Consider the following 21,288-nt stretch of genomic DNA (forward strand, 5'->3'; position numbering starts at 1 on the left):
AACTTCCGACGGAACGCCTCCGCAGACAGCCGGTACTTTTTTAGCAGACTCGATTTCACTGTGTCGAAATCCTCTGCCTCCTCTCTATCCAAGCGAGCGACTACGTCGGCCGCCTCGCCGGGTAACAAAGTGAGCAAGCGCTGTGGCCACGTTTCCCGAGAGAACCCCTGCTTCTCGCACGTTCGCTCAAAGTTAACCAGGAACAAACCAATGTCCTCTCCAAGCTTAAACGGCCGCATCAGGTCAGTCATTTTGAACAATACTCGTTCTCCTGCACCGTGTGCCTGACTTCCATTACGAGCGCGTTCCATCTCTATCTCGAGACGCTTCATTTCCAAAGCGTGTTGACGGTCACGCTCTTCTTTTTCTTTCTGCTCTTTAAGTTCGCGCTCCTGTTTCTCTTTTTGCTCTTTAAGTTCGCGCTCCTGTCTTTTTGACCTCTCCTCAATAGTCTCAAGGCATTCCGACAGCTCGTCATCCTCAGCCTCTAACTCAAGAATAGCCTTTAGCAGTTCAGGTTTTCTTAGTTTGTCTGAGACATCCAGACCCAACTCTCTTGCAAGCTCCAACAATTTCGGTTTGCGCAACGACTTCAAATCCATGGCTGCTCTGAATGCTGCTTTCTCTACTGCTTACTATTGTCTTGCCGCAAACTAACCCGGCAGCAACGACAACCACAATTACCAGCTCTGTTTCTGACACTAACAAAAAGCCTGGCAAAGCTCAGAAGAAGAAAGTCCCGCACTCACCAAACCTCGCAGGCAGGAATTCCGCGCAGTCGTTCCGCTGCAGGCAACCAGTCGTCACACAGGGCTCGTTGCACTGCTCCCGGATCGTCGTTGAGCTGCTCAGCATACAGTCAACTGCATCTCTTCGCTGCTGGCCTTCGTTGTCGCTGTCTCACCGCTGGCAGACAGATGTTTGAAGTCGGAGGCGATCTCACCGCTGCCAACCAGATGTTTGGATCGGACTGCTGGTACGATCTGTTGGGAACTCGGCGCTGACGCCCGTGGTTGTACCTGGGTCGCAAGCCCCAAGGGTAGCGTTGGCCTGGCGGCCTGGGGTACAACTGGAAGCATCCGAAGGTCCCGGCAAAGCATGAGTCGACTGGTAACAACGAAACAACTTGTTTATTTTAACATCGCAAAGAGTTGGCGGTCAGGTTTGACCGAAGTAGAGAGACGGGAGAGCACTTCACTCAACAGAAGAAATCGGAGCCCTCCTTTTGGCGTCCGGGGGCAGCTGTTTTTATACTCTCGCAGTTGAGGGCAAGAAGGAACCCCTCAAAAGACGAGCACGTGAATGTACAATGGGCTAATGGTGACGCACACTGTCGTAGCGATGCCGTAGCACCATGTCGAGCACGATCTCGTAGCACCCTGTCGTGGCGCTGCCGGTCGGACACAATGACTGTAATGAGAGGATGGTCCCTGCTTTGGCATCGCCTGTTTCGGGCACAATGACTGGAATGAGATCCCTGCTTTGGCATCGCCTGTTTCGGGCACAATGACTGGAATGAGATCCCTGCTTTGGCATCGCCTGTTTCGGGCACAATGACTGGAATGCGAGGATGATCCCTAGGCGGTCGCATCGCCGCAGTCGCGCCTGGAAACACCTGGCGATGAGTGTTGCGGCGACGACGATCGGGCCAAAATGTCTGCCGCCCCGCCGCAGTCGCGCCGGCAAAACCACGTGTCGCAGGCGAAACGCAACACTCTCTATAACATATCTCTGCGATATTACCCCCACGCTCTCCTCTATAATGTCTTTCGTTAATTGCATTAAAGCATTCGATTCTGTAGAGAGACACAGGTATATATAACGAAGCTATCATTGCGTGGTCAAGATGCGCAGAAACAACAGCCGTTTGTATATTGGGAGATATCAACGGGCATTCCACAGCTGACGTAATTCTTCGCAGTTTGTAGAATACGCTGCTTAATGAGTGTGTCAAGCAAAGAGGCACAATGTCGGCATTTAATAATAATCAACGCGTCTGCTAGGGCAGAAAAGTGCAGAAACAGATTTGACGACAAATCACTATGTGCAAGCCAGCTAATTAATAATTACCGGCGACCATCGAAAGAAACACTACACGACACGGCCTGACAGACAGCGAGCAACTGGCCAGATTAATTCAGCCTTCGGTTTACAACTTTGTCTCGATCGAATTGATTTATCGTACACGAATTGCCCGCCTCTTCAAGCAGTTCATCTGATGAAGTGGAATCGGTGCACCTATCCCAGACGCTTGTGTTTAGCGTTTTCGGAACAACATCTAAACAAACAAGAGCAGATGGTCTGGCCGTTCAACACGTCGGTGTGAAGAGCTGGCAGCCCCGTACAGGAGTCTGGCTGAAGCGACGCGTCCTTCTTGAGCGGGATCGACACTCGAAGCCTGTAAGCGCTTGCTGTAGCCAGCCCGTCGGATCGCGTGTAGTCGAGGAAAATTGAGAGTAATTTTACTACGACGTCGCATCTAATTCATTTAGTGTTTTCTTCGGCTCATGGTTTACCTCACGGGCGCAGACATTAACCTCGCGCGCACGCAATGCACCAAAATCTTTAAAAGCCAACTGCAAATAAACTTCGGACCGCGTATTAAGCCTATGGTGAGAAAGAAAACGGGGGGGGGGGGGGGGGGGGAGTAAAGAAATGCCTAAATAGCCGCTTGCCGGAAGTAATGCAAGACCCAGAACGATGAGAGGCCGTCGCGGCTCATGGCATGGCCTCCGAGATGAGGTGGCGCCCACGACGCGCTGAAAATCTTGGAAGCAACGTGCTCAAAGGTTTGTCATGACCGCTAACCGGAAGGTGCCCGCGTCATCTGTTCGGGTTCTTATTCAGCTACTCATAATGACAAAACTTAGACTATTATCAGCCCTGCGGTTTTACTAAGATTTATGCAAAAGTCTATACTGATTTATAACCAATTTAGCCGTAACGGGAAATTTATTTGCAGTTGGTCTTTAAAGGGGGCGCCAACGAGGAATGGTTAATTCAGTTGTATTTGTAAATTACCGTTCTGCTATGCGGCAATGGCCGTTCTTTGACCTGAGTGGAGGGAGGCCTGGTCGATGCCAGAAGGCACGCTAAAACGAGAGGGAGGTGCCCACGACTTCATTGGTCGCTTAAACACGTGTCGTCTGGTAAGAGCAGGATTACATGGGGCTCTAAAAGAATCGGAAACTGAATCAGCTAGCGAGTTTGGAGAAATTTACAAGCGCCGAGCTTTTACGGCCCTAAAACACGAGAACATATACATTGAATATCCGTGACACCACATCGATGTAATGGCGATAAGATTTCGGTGGGCAGTTCGGGAAAGGGAAAGTTTGCCGTTCATTCTCTTCAGTATAATGAGCTACTTTTTTTTGGTAAATTGTATAGAGTTCTGGAAGTAACATTTACTTTAGTTAACGATATTAATAGGCCTTAGCTATCTCGACAAACAGCGCTCGCTTATTCCTCCGTACGCAATTTATGTGAGTGAACACGTGAGAAGCGGAATCTTCCCTCACGCGCAAAGGTTGTTGTTACAAGAAGCGGGGATGTTTTGGAGAGTCGTTTTCCGGTCACATTGCGTGATGGGACTTACTCCCCCCTCCAGCCCCCACACGCGCACGAGTAAAAGAAAAGTAAATAAAGGTGCGGATTATGTACGCGGTACGACTAGCGCCGCCCTTTTTTTTTTTAATCTCTCTTTTTTTTAGCAATTAGCTTCTTCTTGGAAGTTTGTTTGTCTGTAATGTCCTGCGCGAGGATTCCCGCGATACCTTTACCTAAGCGGAGAGTCGCGTAATACTTTCTTATTTATATTTTTTCTCCTACGCAACCATGGCTTTAAGGCGTGCTTTGACATTTTCGAGCCCTACGAAGGACGCGTAATGAGCAAATGCACACGCACGCACACCATAGCTATACAGTGCTGCCGCGGCAGCATTTTGATGTGAGTTACAGATGCAAAAAAACGCTCGTGTATTTTAGGCGCTCGTTTAACGAGCCCCTGGTGGTCAAAATTAAACCGGAGCTCTTCACTACGGCGCCTGCCCTCACAGAGCCACTATTGTTGTGTGTGGGCAATGCCCTGAATTTAACTAATAAGCAGTTTTAGAGGTAGTGTATCCAGGTGACATAGCTTTCGGCAGTGCCCAAACTCGCCTGCAGTCTTTTCGGCTCCCGCATTTTTCTTTGTGTGCGAGGTCACTCGCGTCCCATAACTTTAGAACCTCTAATTATAATATTTACGCATCTTAATATTTACGGAATCGTTAAACTCAGTTGACGTCCCTGACGACTGGAGAAAAGCGGAAGTAATCCGTATTTTCTAAACAGGTGACCGCACTAGCGTTAGTAACCACCGCCCAGTTTCCCTGACAGGCATTTCGTCCAAATTAATGGAACACATAATAGCGTCCAGTTTAATGGCTCACCTAGAATCCGTTAATTTCTTTTACTCCAACCAGCACCGCTTTAGAAAGTTTTTATCGTGCGAAAGTCTACTCTCCGAGTTCACTTATGACCTTTTACGTTACGTGGACCTTCACATACAAGTGTATAGGCTCCGTTTTTTTTTTTATGCTTCTCGAAGGCATTTGATCGTGTAATTCTCCGTTGCTTAGTAAACTGTCTAACTTCGCCTTCCTGCGGAACCTTACCTCGTGGACTGAGCGCTTTCTCAATGGACACAAGCAATTCACTTCAACTAATAATCGCTCGCCACTAACGGACGTCACTACCCCATGGCGCTGGATTATCGCCTTTGTTATTTTTTTATATATATTAGCGACCCACCGGCTAACATCACTACACAACTACCGCTATTTGCTGATGACTGTGTCATTTACAATCCAATTAACTCGTATGAAGTCTCCTTGCAATTGCAACTTGACTTACATATCATTGACGACTGGTGCAACAAATGGCATATGCCACTAAATCTCTCAAAGTGCAAATCAATGACATTTACTCGCAAGCACAGCCTCATTACCAACACCTACACGATGAATAATGTCTCTGTTGAAGCCACATCAACATACAAATACCTCGGAATACATATGACATCATCGCTATCGTAGAAAAGCCACGTAGAAATTGTTTTTTCCAATGCTTCACGAACGCTGGGCTATTGACGTCGTAATCTGAGCACTGCGTCACAAGTGGTTAGAAAACTGGCATACCTAACGTTCGTCCGTTGAAAACTAGAATATGCATCATCCATTTAGCTTACCTCGCAAGCATGTCTGACCGCGAATTTGGAATCGATCCAGAACCGGTCCGCTCGCTTCATCACCTCAAATTACTCGTCTTACGTCAGTGTTTCGTCACTCAAGCAACCACTTGGTCTGTCACAGCTCGAATCACGCCCTGTCATAGCTCGCCTTTGCCTGCTCCAGTCTTTATTCTGTCACACGAAATCACGCCGCGTGCTACTAAAACCACAAGATAAAGCGTCCTCTCGACCCAGTCATACCAATGCAATAGCGCGTGTAAACGGCCATGCGGCATATATGAACTATTTCTTTTTCCTATAATGCAATAGTGTTGCGGAATTCCCTCACCAGAATACACAGGGCCATGCACCGAACGCGAAGAATTCCGCGAAAAACTAATGCACTACGCAGCTACAGACGACCAGTGTTTCCTACACTAACACATCGTAATAAATACGTGCCTGCTCCGATTTTTTAAAATTTTTTTTCTAATGTTTACCTTTATATTTTCAGTGTAGTATTAATTGTATTTTTTGCATCGCTGACTGTAATTCTGCTCTATATTTTGCATTTTTGTTCAAATCATTGAATTTCACATGTCTTTATTCCTCCCTTATGTAATGGCTTCGGGCCTTTAAGGAGAAATAAATGAAATGAAACTCATTAGATCTTGCCAACGAAAGCACTAGCTTTCACGCTGTGTCGGTCGGTGTAAAGAGGATGGCGCTGTGATACCTTCGGAATTATGGTTGCATCGGCGGATCGCTAAGAGATGCCGAAAGAAATGAAGTCAGAGAAGATTCGTCTAAATAAAAACGAAACGGAGGAAAACAGTCCATACGTTAAAACAGTGTTTAGATACCGCTATCTCCTTTTTCTTTTTCATAAGACGTCGCCAAGACGCGCTGATTGACGATTCCACATGCATGCCTGCCATGATCTCGCGGGCTTCCGGAATTCCCCGTGCTTGCCCTTGTGTCTGCACGAATTACACACTGGCGCGTCCTGTCAAGACGTGACTGGCAACCGCATTTGGTCGCAGTATACGTGGGTTGCGCGCTGCTGCAGCCTTTATACGGTGACGTTGACCGTTTGTTGTCGGAGCCGCGTGTAATGCGAGTATAAACATGGTTTTCCCCACCGCTTTGTGCGTTCTTCGCCCGGTGTGGCGCTTCTCGTCTGTATACCACAGGGCAAGCAATCCGACACGGGCAAAATAGCTGCCGGCAGCGTGCGGTGGGAGCGTGCAGTAGTGGGGAGTTTTAGCGTGACGTCCGGTATTCCGGTAAACGCAAGCGGACTGGGCGTTTTACCAGATGAGTGGAGGCGCTAAACTCTGAACGACTTTCGTCGGTGTCGGTTCTTCGCTCACCGTAAAGGTACATTAAGTTACCCTTCTACAGTATAAACAAAATGACTCAATTCCGGAGGTTTACGGGCCAAAACCACTATATGATTATGAGGCGCTCGCGGTAGATGGGGGTCTCCGGATTAATTTCGGCAACCCGCGCTTCTGTAAGTTAACGTGCACCTAAATCTGTATACGTCATGTAAGTTTGTAAGTACAGCGTGCGTTATTGGACTTCGAAACCCCATCGATAGATAGATAGAACAACTTTATTGAAGAATAAAACGCTCAATGGTTGGAGCCCCTAGACAAGGGCCCCACTGGCTTCCGCGCGCCGTTTCGCTTGTCGGATGATGGCCCTTTGGACCTCTTCCTGTGAGCTGGACAGCGTCGCCTCCCATTGGGTATGATCCGTAATTTCTGTGTTTGTCTTTTGTGTATATGCCGTGCATGCCCATGAGATGTGGTCTAAGGTTGGCGTGGCTCCGCACCATGGGCATGTGTCCGCATATCTTTCAGGGTGAATTTTATGGAGAATGTGCAGGTTGTTATATGTATACGTTTGCAGCTTTCTCCATATAACCTGTTCTTCCTTACTGAGGTTTTTATCTGGGGGTGGTAGTTTCATTCTATTTCCTCTGTGGTAGTTTAAAATTGCAGAGTAGTTCTGGTCAATCGGGATCAGGTCTTCAGAGGTGTCCTGTGAGCACCCGTGGTGTGTAGCATGCGCACGAGCTACTCTGTCAGCCTCTTCGTTTCCCTTGATTCCCTCATGACTGGGGACCCATATAAGGTGAAATCTGGCTCGGGGTTTTATATCGCGTATAATCCTATAGGCTGCGGTGCATACTCGTCCCCTGAGGTAGCTTCTGCATGCCGCTTGAGAGTCTGATAGGATGGTTATTTGTTGTTGGTTTGGTTCCGTCGCTTTGATAGCAACGGCTATTGCGATTTCTTCTGCTTCCACGATAGTGGTGTTGCGAGTGGAGGCGCTAATGATTTCTCTGCCCAAATAGTCAGTGACAGCAGCTACCGTTCTTTACTGCCTGCCTGGGTATCTTGCCGCGTCCACGAAGCGGGAGTTTGGTTTGTCGCCGTGCGTTTTCTCAATGTACGCAGCTCTGGCTTCTCTTCTGCCTGCATGTAGAGTTGGGTCCATATTTCTGGGTATTGGCGTCACATTGATGCTGTTTCTGATTATTGTGGGGATGGGTTTAGCTTGGTTGTGTTTTTCTAGGAACTCGTGATACCCGAGTCTGCCAAGGACTTCGAAGTTCTCGCACCGGCGTGCCGTGACGTCATGGCGTCAATTCGGGCCTTGTTAGTTTTTTTTTTATTGGTAAATATTGACTGCGTTGTATTCTGAAGGAGCTAAAGACTGGGCTTTGCGAGTTTGAACACATTTTACTGAGACAATGGCCCAAATGCGAAAAAGATAAGTAAATAACCTGAAATCTGTGACATCACACTAACGTACCGGCGCTGCGGTTTCGAAGGGCAGTTCAGTAAAACGGAACTTCGGCTTTCATTTCCTCATCCGACAGTTGACCATATGTTACCGCGAAATCAACGAAAATGGAATTATGAAGGAGTAACTTAGTCGTAAAGTCTGCACTGACCTAGTGTCTCTCTTTAGGGCAAATTTCACTCCAGAAACACGGTAACCCACGCCGCGCGAGTGGTCGTCACGCCTTTTGAATTCCCGGCGCTGACAAACGCGCGAGATAGCCAGCCGACTGTTCTCTCTCGCTGGAGGTACTACATGGCGCGCCGGAGCATTGCAACCCGATTTCGGCCGGGGGCGCCCAAGATAGGAAGCGGGAAGGAACGAGAAGGAAAAAAAAAAATGTCGGCGGGAGGAGGCACTTCGGCGATGACTGCGCTCGACGCAAGACGCGGGGTCGGCCGGGCTGTAAGGCGATGGGCCGTCGCGTGATGTCTGCGCGCGGAGAAGGGGGAATCCCTGGTTGGCTCACACTTGCGCAAGGACTTGTTGTTGACCGGCGGGTAACGATCACGCTGCCGTCCCGGCGTTGCGTAACGAAGCGGAGGCGGGTGGAAGTGGAGTCTCCGCATGGTGTAGACTCTCCGCGTGGCAAGGTGATGGTGCCGAACAGTCGGGCGTCTTCGTTTCGAAATGGGTGTGGTAGTTTAGCTGTGTACTGTACCTGGAACTGTATCAAAGTCAAGATTGGGCACAGTCGAGTAATGTCTCGAGAAACAAAACACACACACACGCACACACACGCACACGCACGCACGCACGCACGCACGCACGCACGCGCACACACACACACACACACACACACACACACACACACACACACACACACACACACACATGTGACGCTGCGTCCTTGTCTGTCCTCTTCCTTCCTCGTTGTATTTCTCTCTTTCTTCTTTCCTTTCTTTCTTAAATCAACTGTAAGGTTTGACATCTTTCTGTGGCAATGAAGGGAAAATTGTGGTGCCAAAGCGCGCAAACAAGAGAGCTCTCCTAAAAAAAAAAGAAGTCCCACATTCTCGTTAGCGTTTGTCTGCAGAAAAAAAGAAAACGCGCATTTGCAACAGCAATATCAGAAAAAGAAATGCACCACTAGGTGTTAAATTTGGCTTATTTTCTTGCCGATTTTCTCTTCCGTGTTTGGACAAATACGAAACCGTCACACATGGATCCTACGTTTATTCAGTATCTGTCCAAAGACACAGGAAATCGGCGTAAGCAAGCATCGGTCGGTTTGATGTGTCGTTTAATTTTGCTCGGGTCTAAGATTTATGAATGCTAGTCATTCTTGTCGAATGCTAACCGGGTCCTTTTTTTTTTTTTTCATTCACCACCACCACCACCATTCTAAACTTTTAAAGCGCGTCTTTTAGCTGCATGAGTTGGCTATATTGGTCGGGGAAAGTTAACTGCATGGTAAATTCTGGCTTCGGAATTTCACATCGTCAGAAACGATGACGCATTGCGGCCTTAGCACGTTGCACGTGATTGGAGCTTCTGAGAAAACACTGCAGCTCCTGCCAGGCGCGCTACGCAACACCAGGCAAGGTTAATTGCCTTTTGAGATGCAGTTAAACCTCGATTTAGCGAAGTATAGATGCGTGCAATTCAATGGATATTTTGTTAAATCGAGGACTTCGCTATGTCGGAAACACCGAAAGATTCGTTCTCGAAACGTATCATTTGTCCAAGAGAGAGAGAGAGATAGACTTTTTATGACTAAGGAATTGCGGTCTAAACCTGTATTAAGAACACAAGTTTCAGCTCGTCTGGAACAGAGCAGCTGCGCCACCTGCTAGAACTAACGCTGAGCTTGCAATACTGACACTCTAGAACGCATAATATCGTAAAGAAAAAGTTGGCCGCTTCAAACTGCCATGGTAATGCGCCTGATGTGGCAGTACCTAAATAAATTTTGAGTTATTCCGAACTCAACAGGCTTCCTCTGTGGCGAGTTTTCTTTTACCCACATATTCCCCAAAACTTCGTTAAATCGGGCGAGGCGTTTAGTTCGTTGCTTCGAGGTTTTGAATGTATCAGGCTCTATGAATATGTGTTAGAGAATCGGCAGCACTTGGTTGAATTTCGTGAAGTCGGATTTCGTTGAGTCGAGGTTTGACTGTACGCAGCAGAAGAGAGAATTGGCTCTCTGGCGTGTTAGCTAAGCAGGCGTGGCTCTTGCGGGCGCCGCAAGCCAGAGGCCACCTAGCTGGTTTCGTCGTTTCTCGATTTCGAGTTGCCCGCCAGGCCCCGTCAAGTGGTTTACACCGGCAGACGCGATCGGTTCCGCGGGGAAGGATGCCAGCCCTGCGGTGCGGTACACCAGAGCCGAGCTCGCTTCACCGCAGCGCACGCAAGCTCCGCCGGTTTGCCAGACAACGTGCTGGTGGCTGTCGCTATCTGCCGCTGCGCGAGGCCATCGCTGGCCACGCATTTCCGTGGTCGCTGGAGCTTTGAACACTACCGCGTGTTGTCGCAGCCAGACGAACGCAGAGAAGGCACGATTTCGGTGCATTCAAGGATTGCGTGGTTTTGAAGTTTGAAAAAGCGGCAATTGCATGTTAGAAGTGCAAAACTGCATAGTTCGAGCTTATCCGTAAACTACTTAGCTTTTACGGATTATCGGGATACCGTACCCGCGGACGGCAGTAGCCAGGCTGGTGGCGACATCTTGTGACGATTTGTCCAACTACAACACGTTCGAAATTTTCTTTTGTGCCACGTGACTGTTCTCGCCGAAGGAAAATCATAAAAGAACTGTTTATTAACGATTACGTTGGTGCGAAGGCTTTATACCGGCAATTATCAGCACAACATGGTAGGTCACTGCAGCATCGGCTTTGCGTGCTCTCTGGTTCAACGCAAGTCGTCACCAGGTGCCGCCACCAGCGCTCTAGCTGCCATTCACGTCATCGGTAAACCGCCGTTCCGCAAACGGTAATTACACAACAAGATAGCTGTAGTAGCTTTCTGCTGCTGAACGCGAGGTCGCTGGTTCGATTCCTAGCGGCGGCGGCCGCCGCATCGCTACGGGGTCGGGACGCGAAAATGCGCATGCGCCGTGTCGGGGTCGCTTTAAGAGATGCCCGAGTGGTCCAAAACGTGCGAGTGAGCGCTTGCTTCGCGCGTGGCTACAGAGTATCGCCGTGCAAGCACTGCAGCGCTGCGCGCCACGTTGCAAAGGTCACGTGTCGGCAGCCACGTACCGCGTGTGATGAATAATAACTCTGAAACACTTGTTTGGTATGAATGTCAGCGAATGAGCGGACTCTACATGTATCCTTCGCAATACGCCGTGGACAAGTCATAAATGACAGAAGCGTTGTGTATTTCTTGTGTCAACACATGTATCAAAGGCTAGCGGCGTCGGCTGTCCGCGGCTGCCGGCAATACATCTTGATCGGTCTCAAAAGCACAGAGTGTTGTGTGTGTGTGTGTGTGTGTGTGTGTGTGTGTGTGTGTGTGTGTGTGTGTGTGTGTGTGTGTGTGTGTGTGTGTGTGTGTGTGTGTGTGTGTGTGTGTGTGTGTGTGTGTGTGTGTGTGTGTGTGTGTTCTTGGGCACCTTGGCAGACAGCAAGAATGTGAGAACCGCGACGCATGTATAGTGGTCGCCACGCAAGTCTTCGCCGTGGCTCTTTTCATGACAGTGGTTTGCTATAAAATGCGGATGGGTAAATCTGTCGTGGTGAGAATGATCGATCAGTTTTCCAAGCTCCCCCACCTGTGTCCGAAGTTTGGACGGCGCGGCGTGAGAGCACCGGTTTGGTTCAAACGTTTACGATTTGAAAGGGCGAGAAGCAACGGGAATTAAAACCAAGAATAAAGAGCGTCGCTCACAACTAAGTAGTTAGTTAACTAGTTCGTTTTAAGCGGCGCCGCTTTCCTGCCCTTGTCTTACTTCACTTTGTCTCGCGTCCTGTTACAATGTATCCGCCTTTTGTTCCCCTTTTGTAAGTTTCATTAGAAATTTCTACGTTAATTCAGCTCACGAAGTTTTCAGGTTAAGTTCTTAAAAGATATCACGTAGCGCACACATTCAGGGGCGGGGGGGATGAGGGGGTGCCTTCGTTTCTTTGTTAACGGTTTCTTTCTTATTTTTTTCCCTTTATTTCCGGACGCCCGTGCGTTCAGCTATACTGTGTACGCGTGGTGTCATTGCAGGCTTCCTGCAAGGGCACCAAGTTCCGCGTCTTTCTTTCTTTCTTTCTTTCTTTCTTTCTTTCTTTCTTTCTTTCTTTCTTTTTTTTTTTTCTATCTCTCTCTCTGCTTCTTCGAAATGCATGCCTTTCGCGAGTGCAAGCGGATATGTGACGAACGTTATGTCACGGGTGTGCCACTTATCGTTGAAGCAGAGAGGAGCGGCTAACTAGATCGTTACTTCCGATGGCGGAAGTGGGACGTTGAAGAGGCAAGGCACACCGGATACATCAGAGGCGGCGGCGGTGAGGCAATCACCCGTCGTCATTCTTTCGTTTCTTCATATATATATATATATATATATATTCTTTCTCCCTACTTATCGAAATGCTGATGGAGTATAGCGACGCTACTACGTTTTCTTCTTTTTTTTTTTAATGGACGCTACAAAGTCCGGGTGAATCGGCTTGTCCGACCGAAATCGCCAGTTCGCCGTCGCAGCGCGTTTACGTGAGAGCCCCGGCACAGGCGGGTCGAGTCGGCTTGACGGGTAGAGACTCGCCTGTCGTGTCGTGCAAACCCTATAGCCGGTCGGCGAGCGTGAAATCGGGCTGGGCAAGCTCGACTGCGCGGTGAAGGTCAACCCCAGGCCGAGCGACTGTGAAGCGGTCAACTTAATGCGGGAGGGTCGGGTTGAGCGTTCGCAGCCAGCCGCTGTTATAACCGGACGCGCCGTGTTATCTATCTCTCGTCTCGACGCAGGATGTCGCAACAACCTCGACCCGTCTGCTACGGGTTGATGTAAGCGCTGTTTGAGTTAGCTCGACTTTTGGCTCGGTCCGGTTTTTTTTTTTTCGGCTTCTTGTGAACGCTGGCGGATTCGTGGAAACGCTATAGCGTGTCGGGTCGACAGGGAGCGTCGAGGTGCGTTTGAGTCGACCCGACCCGCTTGGCGGCGTGCATCTACACCCGCGTTCGGGTCTCTCATCTGGCTTCTCACACTATGCCTGCGCACGTCGAGCCCACGGTAACGAAGTTCGCGTAGCCTCCGAAATCGCACGGGCGCATCTGCATTGTGATCTCTGAGGCCACGGAAGTTAGCATAGCACAGTGTGGCGACGCGTTTGTGCGCGTCATTACCGAGTCCGCTTAGAGATAACGTTGCAGAACTCGGCGGTTTCTCACGACGTGTAAACGTCGACAGAGAACTGCGGCCGAACCGTGAATAGGAGGCCGGCGAAGGGTTTTGCGGTGCAGTTCGGCCCAACTTTACTGACCGAAGTCTAAAGGGATGCCAAGAAGTCGTGCCAAAAATAGTATAAAAACTTTCTTTCTTTTTTCTAATGTTTAACACGCAGGTGTTTCAAATCCTCCCTGAACATTAAACACACAGACAGACAGCGTGTCCTCCTCCTCTGGTGCTCAAAATATTCAACCCTATATAGTAACCACAGGCTATCTTAAGCTTGTTTTTTTTTTTAAGTTTCATGTAGTTAGGTGCGCGCGTGCTTGTGTGACGATTGAACGGAAAGGATTTACGCACCACGTGCATAATACGACCCAATAAGAAACGTCGTTATTCATTTGGATGGATCACGTTGTCTCCGACGTATCTCGATTGTCTCGGACCACTGCTTGCAAACCGAGCCATATACAGGGGCTCCATGTTAAGCTCGGATTAAAAGTTCGCAACTTTAGACGGACGAAGGGGGACTTAAACGTAGTCCACAGTGCACTCCCGGACAGTTTCGGTATAAGGACCGTCCCTGCTGACGTGGTGTTTTCTTTTTTTCATCTTCTCTGGTGCAGACGTTGCACGTGCCCTTGTCCATGAAGTACAACTGCCCGAGCCAGTCTACGTGGAAGCTGGCCGTGACGTCACTGCTGACGGTGCTTCGCGTTGGTCTGCCCATAGCGCACAACAACGGTCAGTATATATATATATCCACCTCTAATGTTTTTACCGTTGTGTTGCTACACTTCGACGGCGCTCACAGCGCACGCAGTCAGACTCCGAAGAAACGCTAAAGATAAACGCAAATTTAGTTTTAGACGACTCAATTATATCCTTCCAAACTCTACTTCCTTCGATTTCTTGGTAAAAGGTTGGTTACTGGAGGATAAAAATAAAGGCTAAACTTTAATTGTTTTTCTTTTTTTTTTCGTATCTCGCGCCGGAACTCAATCCTGCGCCCGTGCGTCAGTGTGACGTCATGGATTTAATAGTGATTGTCACTCATTTCGGCTGTTGTGGCAGTGTCAAAAGTTCTCAACGATTCTGCTTAGTCTTTTGCTTCCTAGAATACGATGTATTCTACTTTTTTTTCCCGTAAAACATCGGCTATAGGCCCGAATAGACGTCATGAAATTTTGTGACGTCACGGCGGGCTGGTTCGAGAACGTCGAGGCGGCGTCGCCACCTCTCTTTGCGTCCTTTCTAGCTTACCATGCCTCGCCTCACGCTAACAGTGTTTTTTTTTATTATATCTTATCAGCGTAATTTACTAATATAGCTATATTGTTTTAGTATCCCCGTAAAGGAGTACTGGCATGATCATTCTCAGCTGTTAATTGCTTACTGTAAACCAAGGTCCTCGACCTCGAAGACCTATAGAAGAAATACCAGTGAGGCTCATAGCGCCCTAAACAATTTACCAGAATGGCTTTCCTATACGAACTGGTTTGTGTTTCGTTTCCCAGTGTACGCGTGTCTGTCGGCAGGTCATCACGCAGAAGCTATACACACACTTCCGCGGGAGCAGCACGTGGCAGCGATGTTTTTTGGCAGTCGCTTCTGCAGCTCACCCCGACGTCTGCTGTGCTTCTTGTTTCGGGCCGTGCAACCAGGAAAGAGAGAAAACAAATGCTTTTTTGGAAACTCGAGTGGTGGCGACCCGCCTTGTTTTTGTTCTTTTGGTTTCTTTTGTAGTTTTTTTTAACTGTTTAGAATAGAATATTCGTGGGCAGCCTATAACCTGCTTGCCTCGATCCTGTCTTTCTTGAATATTATAGTCGAACGCCGCTACAACGAAAAAACCTGTATAACGAAGGGTTAGTTCCCTCCCGGTTCTATTGCGAGTGGTGCGGTGCGTGACCTTTACAACGAAATGACCTGTATAAGGAATGATTTCGGAGACCTCCGAGCACTTCGTTGTAAAGGCGTTCCACTGTTGAATCAACAGCAGTCATGATGGCCGCCTGTGTAGAAGAAAGAAAGGATTCGTGGGGAGGCCTGCATGCGCATGGTTGGGAGAACAGATAAGGGTGACAGAAAGTGAGGCATGAGAGAGAGAGAGAGAGAGAGGTATAATTGCGTTGCACCGTTCTGCACCACTAATCTGTCGCTCGATGTGTAAAGCTGGGGGGGGGGGGGGTGCAGATAACGCAGTTGAGTGCGGCTAAATGTGTATGAGAGAGATAGCGCTCCCCTTCTTGCGTATTTGCACCGCCTTGCACGACTAGTCAGTTGCAGAAGCTGTTGGGCTGAAATATAGATAACGGAGATAACGCGGATGCGTCTAAAAGTATGTGCGTTCATTTGTGTATGAGAAAAAGAGGAAGAGATTTTCGTCGTCTTCGCGTTAACTTTGTCTCGTTTTGCAACCACTAATCTGTCTACAAATAAGAGGGGTAACATCGGTTGAGATTTAAGAGTGAGAAAAAAAAAAGAAAGAGGTTTACAGCGGTAAATGGGTTCAATTCTGCGAGCTGAATATAGATTATCGCAATTAAGTCATGAACAGGTCCTATAGCGAAGACAGCTCCGGTATACCCGGCGTGTGGTAACTCGCTCGCTGTGGCTTATAGCTGCTGTGTTCCAGGTCCGGGGTTCGACTCCCGGCCGGGCGATCAAGCCGCATTCATATGGCGGGGCGGAATGCAAGACGCTCGCTCGTCGAGCTAGCTGTGCGTTAAAAAAGAAAGGTGGAAAAGCACCGAGCGGTCAAAAATCGCTTGGAGCGTTCCCGCATCGGCACCTAGACATTCATTCTATGATGTCGCTGCGGGATTTTTGAATTTGAATTGAGATCTAGCGTTAGAAAAAAGAACCTCAATTGCACCAACCGGTATGCGGGCCGCCGAATTTAACTGGTAAGCTGTAGGAATGAGATAAAAAGTTGTAACAGCCCTCTAATATGCACGACCCTCTCTATAGCTGCTTTCATTTGTGTACCGGGGTTGAACCATAGACCGCGGAGGAAAAGGGCCGTTATAGGTATAACACTGCGAGCCGCACTCGACATCGTCACAATTTGGGTTTTTTAATGTGTCATTAGATCAATCAATCAATCAGTTTCTTATTATTACATCGTATGTTAATTACAGCATATAAAGTATACAGACGAGGGTCCCAAAGTACAAGACTGCCACGGGACTCTCGGTCTCGCTGCCATTGCTAAGACCATGTTCGTAGCGCAAGTACTTGGGAGAGAATACGCAAGAGAGAGAGAGAGAGCTATACGCTGCTTCGATTGTCACCAGGGAAGGTCGTACTTATTTCCTACATATATGTTGGAGTCTGTATTAAGCCACTGACGGACGCTTACAGCGTCCGTGCTCAACGCCTGTTCTTTTCCGTATTTCACCGCGTGTTCTCCATATATATTGTACGCAATACGCAGAGGCCCACTTCAAGGACTTGTGGTCGGACCTGGCGGCGACGCTCGAGGAGTTCCTCTTCTCGTCCAGGTGAGTGTGACGCAACGCCTCTTTATTTCGCCACTTCCCAAACGACAGGTCCGCGATGAAGCGGCCGCGGTGCGAGAGAGCGAGGCCAAGCAGGTGAGTGCGATGCGCGCGCACGTACGCACCTGGTGTACTAGATTAGGGCTACTCTAATGCCTCCTTTACTAGATACCTGACGCGTCGCTAGTTTTCCCATTGGAGGGGATGTTCCTGTAGGTCGGGGTAGTCGCGGAGAGATGGTGCTCTCTGCCGACCCTACTTAATGCCCCTTAAACTTCGTCAAGTAGTGCCACGCTTTGAAGAATGCCGCCTCCTCCTCGCGCGCTCTGGCCGCCGCCGCGTCGCCATTGGCCTAATAGCATCACGTGGGCCCTCGCGCCTTGCTTCGGCGCCATTTTTACTCGAGAAGCGTCTACGGAGTGGCGCGGAGCGCATGTTGGCGCCGTTGCTACGCTCGAGCAGTGTAGGTAGCGCCACGGTCGAGGAGGGAGCGTGAAAGAGAGGAGAAACGAAGAGGAGTGAAGGCGGAAGAGGAGAGTGTCGCTACTTTACGAAGTTTAAGGGGCTTTAACCCTACTTCCTCTTGCGGAGGGAGTTACGATTACTAGGCTGGCGAGCGCTCGACCAATGGCTTGACGAGAGACCGCGAGTCCTGCCTCCGGGATCGCAACAGACGCCGCTAAAATCTCGGAGGCAGGGGAACGTGATTCAAGTTTGGAGCAGCCGCCGCAACGAGCGCTCGCAGCCGACCCTGTTGGAGAGGAGGAAAAAGGAGAGGGGACGTAACCAGCTTCTCAGCTCACGCGGCAGGCATCTTCTAAACGAGGCATTGCTCTAGTGCACTATAGCAGTACCCTTGGTCGGCTATCCATCGACAGCTCCGAGATAAAGAGGCGTGGGCATCGCAAGCGGATCTCTTTTGTCGTCCGTGTATGTGGACACGCTATTGCATAAGAAAGAGCACGTTGCGCTAACTCTGGCGTGACGTGCTCTTGGGCCCAGTTTCTCGCTTTCAAGGAAAGGAGGTGGTGAATAAGAACGCCTTGTTTCCTTTCTGGATGTACTTTTACCGGTTTATTTTTCATTTAACCCTTTCATCCATGGTCCGAATGTTCCTGTAAAACGTCGCAACGTGGCTTGTCAGATATTGCTGATCTTTTCCCCCAGACGAGGTAGTTGTCCGCTGCGGCGTAAAGGAACGAGGAATAGTTTGCGACTCAAGGGGTTATGAATAGTTACGCAAGAAACATGCGCGTGTGTGAACGCGTGCATGCTGCAGAAAGATGTCTGCGAAGGGAGTACATGCAGCTTTATCGCAAGAACGTGAAAGCCAGCGTGACACTGCAGCGTGTCGGCGAAGTGGTCATCATTCTCAGCGAAGGCGTTCAGTACACCGCAGATAGTGCGTAATGCAGGAACGGGAACACTGCTGTACACAGGGGAACGTAGATTGAGATATGCGGTGGCGGAAGCGGCCTGGAAACTGTTCCACTAATGTATCACGAGTATCAAGGAAAATTTTATGAACCATCCTTATCCCCACTCCTAGACTTCCCACAGCTGGAACGTACCAGAGCTAGAATGTTCCACAGCGGCAACCTACTACAGTAGCAACCTGTCTGAGCTGGAACGTTCCATAGCTGGAACCTACTAGAGCTGGAAAGCACCTGAGTTAGGACGTGTAACAGCTGCAACGAACGAAAGATGCAACGTCACGCAGCTGCAACGTATATCACAGCCGAAAAGTACCAGATCATGGTATGTACGATTCGGTGCAAAGATTCGTGGCCTTTGAACTTTTGCGACAGATTGCATACACGTTGTTCTGTGACAGGTGATGTGAAAACTTTTCCGCTTTCAAATTCGCATTGTCTTCGAACTGCGCAAGCAATGACGTAAAAAAAATGAATTCTTCGAAGAGCGAACGCCATGTCGCTGCTAAAGACGCTGCGCATGTTTTCTTCTTTCGCGCGCTGTTCCGACATTGACGCACACCTCTGAATACCGCAACGTCTTGAACATTCGCATTACTTTCGTAACCACAGTGCGTTGACACATCGCCCGTCTTCAACTTCGGAAAAAACAATCCAGAGTCTGCGACGGTCTTAGTCTGATTATCATAACGCCGCTGTGATTGTCGGTTCAGTGACGTATGACTTGGCACCCTGCGCGCAGAGGCCTGTTCGTTTGACGCAATCATTTCTCTCAGATTTCTGTTCACTCTTGAGTTCTTGAGCCTCTCGTTCCATGCCAACGCTTTAGATCACTCTTGGCAAATCGACGGACGCAAATCGCGAGACATATTTACCCAGGGTGATACTCCTCATATTGACGTGCATGTTCCGAGCCGGTGGTACGCGTGAACTTTGAAGAGCCTGTTCTCGAAAACATCCCGGAACTGCAATCGCGGTGACGGGGTTGTTATCGAGAAGCCGAGCGGATCGTCGACTTGCCATATGACTTGCCATATAACTTAGTGGAATGTTGAGTTTATGGATATGTCTATATCATAATGTCGCGGGCCAAAGCGCAAGCCTGTAGGCGCCACGATATTTTGAACCCCGTTCCAGACCTTTTAATTGTTTTTTTTTTCTTTTTTGCGCACGCGCTGGCATCACGCTTCTCGCTTGCCTAATGTCAACTGAGAGCGCTGAACAGCCGCGACCACCTTAACGGGTTGAAGGCGTTGAAGTTCCTGCTCTCTCTTAGCGTGGTATAAATTAGAATTGCTAGATAAAACTGTGGCGCTCAGGCCGCTAACCAAGGGGATGGTTGTGGAGTCCTCACGTAAAGTCCCAACGACGCAAAATCGAAAGACTGTGGTGGCGAAGTTGCACCTAATTTCTCGTGCGAGGTCTCTGCGATGTCATGGATATTGCCAGCGTCAGTGCACGGCTCTACTTAATCGCCTCTTGATGGAGGAGGGTTACGTTATAAATTTTATAAAGGAGCCGAACAATAAATCCAGCAATTTTCCGAGAAATTTTCTTGCGCGCCTAACCGAACACGAGCAGATAATTTGCTGTCCGTGACGTCACGTCAGGGTACTGGCGTTCGTGTGTAAAAGGAAGAATGTAAATTTTTGCTTTGATGTTCATCACTAATAGTCAACTTTGTTCTGTCAAACTAATAAAAATAAGAGTTCTGAAAAAGAAAGTTACCTTACCTGCATAAATTAATATAGTATTTGATATATTGCAATGTCTCTATAGCAATTATTCTCGATGCCGTTATTGTCCATACGTCGCAGTCGTGGTTTTGTTCTTAGCTTCGCGTTGTGCGAATCTTCTTCAGATTTCTGTTGCGAATTCATTTCTTAACTGTTCCTTCTCATAATTGTCCCTTGTGTTTAATGGTTTGTTATTCTGACCGAAGATTCTGTGTTTCCTTTTTTTTTTCGTGTACCTTTTTCTTGTTTCCTCACTGACATTTTCTATAATCATCTTTGACTTTATATTTTCGTCGCTGTACTCGTGCGCCAGTATTTAGACCTTAATTAAGCCCAGATCACACGTACGCTTGCGGACGCGCGCCCACGCATGCGCAGATGGTGCGGCGCGGTTCGTACGCGTCAAAGTTCGGCGCGAACCTGAAGTGCTGGTTGGCTGTGGTGCCTCGCTCCTGTGATCGCGCAGCCCAGACCAGCCAATCATAACTTCAACAGCAGACAAAATGAACATGCCCTCCACTAGGTGGACTCTTACAGAATACCTCTCTTGGTGTGATCAGCTCCTCTCTCTGAAATTCCGCACTCGGACAGCCTCGCGTCACCCCCCCCCCCCTCCTTCTCCAGTGGCTACGCAACTATGGCGTGGGACAATCAACTCTGAGAGAGGCAGATTTATGTCGTGCGAGAAGGTACTTTTTCTTTCGTTTTAGCGCCGGTCTAAGAGTTTTAAATATTAGCTCTAAAAGTATACGTTTATAGATATTGAAGCATTTTTAAACACTGTCAGTAACAAATTACGAAGCTACATCTGGCCGAGGCGTCTATTGCGAGCCCAGTGGGAGCAGGCCTTGTCGCGCTTCTCCTGTATATTTAAAATGCCATTCCTCGCGAGGCGCGGAATGGCGCAAGGCGCGTCGACGCGAGTTGGCGCGAGTTGGCGCGCGTCGGCGCGCGTACTTGTGGCCCGAGCTTTATGGCGCGGTTGTGACTGGCCACGCTACATGAGCACTTTTAACGTTGCTATTATTCAGCGCCCAGACCTGAAGTGTTGCTCCTTTGGCACATTAAATAAATCCTCGATTAACTAATTAATACGTGTGAGTCCTGCGTGCCACGATGATTGACGCCCGTGTCACGGGCGACCCGGTGTTTTGTCTCTCAAGCGCCACCGCGATTGTCGCGTCTTGCGGTTATCGGTCGTCCGCGGTGACGTAACCTGTCTCTCATTGTC

The 21,288-nt window shown here is 48.9% G+C and overlaps 1 protein-coding gene across 4 annotated transcripts in view; it reads left to right on the plus strand.

The window, feature by feature from the left end:
* The window catches only part of mon2 (Mon2 homolog, regulator of endosome-to-Golgi trafficking), a 229,778-nt gene that overhangs the window by 165,174 nt on the left and 43,316 nt on the right, over positions 1-21,288 (plus strand). For all 4 annotated transcript variants that reach the window (XM_075669441.1, XM_075669444.1, XM_075669442.1 and 1 more), the window contains 2 exons: positions 14,012-14,129; positions 16,825-16,891. In XM_075669441.1, coding sequence (XP_075525556.1) covers positions 14,012-14,129; positions 16,825-16,891 — 185 coding nt within the window. The remainder of the gene's footprint in view (positions 1-14,011; positions 14,130-16,824; positions 16,892-21,288) is intronic.

Source organism: Dermacentor variabilis, chromosome 9 (assembly GCF_050947875.1).
Source record: "Dermacentor variabilis isolate Ectoservices chromosome 9, ASM5094787v1, whole genome shotgun sequence".
NCBI classification, from domain to species: domain Eukaryota; kingdom Metazoa; phylum Arthropoda; class Arachnida; order Ixodida; family Ixodidae; genus Dermacentor; species Dermacentor variabilis.